At 36.0% G+C, this 3,440-nt stretch overlaps 1 protein-coding gene across 1 annotated transcript; it reads right to left on the bottom strand.

The window, feature by feature from the left end:
* Positions 1-277: 277 nt before the first annotated feature.
* Positions 278-2,854, bottom strand: LOC119568259 (anaphase-promoting complex subunit 1-like). Its single transcript, XM_037916716.1, has 4 exons — positions 2,806-2,854; positions 2,136-2,335; positions 1,583-1,820; positions 278-345 (listed from the first exon to the last, which is right to left on the bottom strand). Exons 2-4 carry the CDS (start codon positions 2,295-2,297, stop codon positions 278-280), a joined length of 468 nt encoding a protein of 155 aa, XP_037772644.1. The 5' UTR covers positions 2,298-2,335; positions 2,806-2,854.
* Between the last annotated feature and the right edge of the window lie 586 nt (positions 2,855-3,440).

Raw genomic sequence — 3,440 nt, 5'->3', positions numbered from 1 at the left:
TCACCTCTTACATGCATTAACATTTTATAGACATGATTAGCAATAATTCTAATGATTTCATTTAGAATATAGTTGCTGCAAGCTAAAAGTTGTAAAGCTATCAACAAATAAAACACCAAATGAAGCCAAATTGCCAAAGGTGTGAAGCCCAGCAATCACCTGCCCAATCTATCACAATCTTTACATATCTTATAACTTAATAATCTTAATTTTGGGGTGCTAGAACATAGATGAAAAGTAGATAGTTTTACAAGACCCAGTCCCTGTCGACTGAACATTAAAGCATGTTATCCCTTACAACAATCACTTCAATAAAGCACTGGCCTTTGAAACTGGTAAAGTGGTCTTTCATCACACACCATATTTTAGTGTGACTGGGAGATAGTGTGGGTAAACAGGTATATTTGGCATTTTTCTATCTCCTCCAAATGTTCATACTTAGTTCTTGCCTACTTCTCTTCCCATCTAACCCTCACCCTTAAGTCATCAGTCTACCACACCCATTATTCAATCCCCCCCCCCCAAATAATTTTTCTTTATGACATTATTCACTTTTGATAATTAATTTTATATATATATATATATATATATATATATATATATATATATATATATTTATTTTATTATATATATAAAAATATATATATATATATATATATATATATATATATATATATATATATATATATATATATATATATATATATATATATATAAATACATGACAATTACAATAAACAGTCCCCATCACATGAATTATAATGAAAACATATGTCATTACATTATATGCGTTTTGTGTACGATTCAGAATGTTTACCCATTTTCAGTCATACAGTACAGATAACTCTTTCGAATCTGATGCTAAGGTGTTTAGTTTAACTATTCGACATTCCAGCACAAAACATGCATTTTTTGGTAAAACAAATGATCTGTACAAAGTGCTTTTATAGTCTATACAAAGTAATGGTAAATACACAATCACTTATCAGACTATGAACATCTTTGTATTCATCAATCTGATAATAATCTCTATGGAGGAGGAGGAGGTTGAGGAGGAGGAGGAGGAGGAGGAGGAGGAGGAGGAGGAGGAGGAGGAGGAGGAGGAGGAGGAGGAGGAGGAGGAGGAGGAGGAGGAGAAGAAGGAGGAGGGGGAGCAGGAGGAGGAGGAGGAGGAGGAAAAAGAGGAGGAGGAGGAGGAGGGGGAGGGGGAGGGGGAGGAGGAGGAGGAGGAGGAGGAGGAGGAGGAGGAGGAGGAGGAGGAGGAGGAGGGGAGGAGGAGGAGGGGGAGGAGGGGGGAGGAGGGGGAGGAGGAGGGGGAGGAGGGGGAGGAGGAGGGGGAGGAGGGGGAGGAGGAGGGGGAGGAGGAGGAGGAGGAGGAATAAAAGATTAAGAAATGATGATGATGATGGTGATGAATAAAAAAAAAACAAAAAAAACTATGATGAATTAAAAAAAAAAAAAATGGTGAATAAAAACTGAAAAAATGATGATGAATAAGAAAATAAAAAAATGATGGTGATGATGAATAAAATTTTTAAAAAATAATGATGATGAAGACGATGATGAATAGAAAATGGAAAACTCTTCTGACCTGTCGGTTCCTCGGGTATGGGTTCACCAAGTAGTGCCGGCTGATCAGGGTATGTGTAGAATGTGGCAAACAGGGCATGCTGAACTGGTGAGTCACATGTCATACTCTTGATGATTTGCCGAGACCCAATGTTGCCTGCCAGACCTCGAGACCAGACTACTGTTGAGCCGCTGACATAGAGCTCCTCCTCAGTCAGGTCATCGGCACTCTGCCTGACTTCCCACCAATCCTGCATGGTTGAGAATTATCAATAAAACTTTCAACATGTAAAAGTTAATAAAAGGATTTTATATCACAAGAATACTGGTGTAAAGTATCATCATGAATATACTATTAAGTCTAATTTATAACATCTACACAAATATACCAATACTTAAATCATTCATCTTCTCATATGAGTAATGGATAATACCTGATCTCATTTTCAAACAGATAATTTAATAACATCACTGACAAATTTAATCCTTTATTTCCTCATATTTCCACTTCAATCAAGTAATACATACCATAATCATACCCCTAAAGCACCACACCACTGGCATACCTTAGATGCATTGATGGAGACCGTGTCGAGTTGCCGCAGGAGGTCCAGGTGAGGGGGGGTGGTCGTGGGCCTTGCAGGAGGGAGCCCCACCTCTCCAGGGTGACAGGAGATGTAGTCCCGCCCGAACGGCACATACTCCTGAGCATCCCCACACGAGATCATGATCTTGGAGTTCCCCAAACCATCCAGATTTGCTCAGTCTGCCGGTCAGGAGACAAAACATTGCAATGGCATAGCTACATACCACTGTTAACTTGGGGAAGTAAAAGAAAAATAATATATGCATCAGAAATGCATAACCTGTGAGTAATTAAGAATTTTTACATGAACAGGAAGTCAAAATTGTAAGACTCAACAGAAAGACAATACAGGAAAAAATTACAATGAGAAATCACGCCAAAAATAACAGACAAAAAACAAAGCACAAAACTCAAGCTTCTCGTCATCAAAACAAGCAAATAAACACGATACTTGAATCCCCTTGCCATTCACAAAACAAAAAAACAAAAAAAAACACAAAACACAATCCACTTCTTCTCACACCATAACAGTCCCAAATATCCTAGGATAACATGTATTTTTCTTTATTAATATACCTAACGCCTCTCCTAGTCAAATCACACAACAAGACTTGCACATTCGAAAGAAAAATCACGCTTTGCCGGCCTACCGTTCTCCACAGCGTAATTGCAAAAGCTCGCGTCGTTCAAATGGTAAACAAAATCAGCTGATGGACAAGTGAAGGGCGACATGCGCAAAGTATTCCACGGGTATTATCATGAATGGAAAAACACTCTTCCGTGCTGATACAATGGAAGAAAAAAAAACACAATACAAAAACTAGATTTATTGAAAATGAGACTACAGTTTCGAAATCCACCTGGATTCCATCCATCCTCATATGACCTGAGGATGGAATACAGGTGGATTTCGAAACTGTAGTCTTCTCATTTTCAATAAATCTAGTTTTTGTATTGTGGGTATTATTATCATTGTGTTTTTATCATCATCATCATCATCATCATCATCATCATTATTATTATTATTATTATTATTATTATTATTATTATCATTACTATTACTATCATTATTATCATTATTATTGTTGTTATTATTATTATATTATTATTATTATTATTATTATTATCATTATTATTATTATTATCATTATTATTTTTTTTTTTATCATTATCATTACTACTACTACAACTACTACTATATAATATGTATGTATTATTATATATAATATATATATTATATATAATATATATAAATATATAAATGCACACACACACACACACACAC

This window comes from Penaeus monodon, chromosome 43 (assembly GCF_015228065.2).
Source record: "Penaeus monodon isolate SGIC_2016 chromosome 43, NSTDA_Pmon_1, whole genome shotgun sequence".
Lineage (NCBI taxonomy): Eukaryota > Metazoa > Arthropoda > Malacostraca > Decapoda > Penaeidae > Penaeus > Penaeus monodon.
The sequence above is the reverse complement of the archived record's forward strand: the minus strand, read 5'-3'. Positions and strand labels throughout refer to the sequence as shown.

Bases quoted from the DNA above. Each gene is read 5' to 3' on its own strand.
- LOC119568259 (XM_037916716.1), bottom strand. From the start codon at position 2,297: ATGATCTCGTGTGGGGATGCTCAGGAGTATGTGCCGTTCGGGCGGGAC. The intron at 1,821-2,135 runs GTATGCCAGTGG...TCAACCATGCAG, and splicing joins TCTCCATCAATGCATCTAAG to GATTGGTGGGAAGTCAGGCA. The intron at 346-1,582 runs GTTTTCCATTTT...GTGTGATGAAAG, and splicing joins GGAACCGACAGGTCAGAAGA to ACCACTTTACCAGTTTCAAA.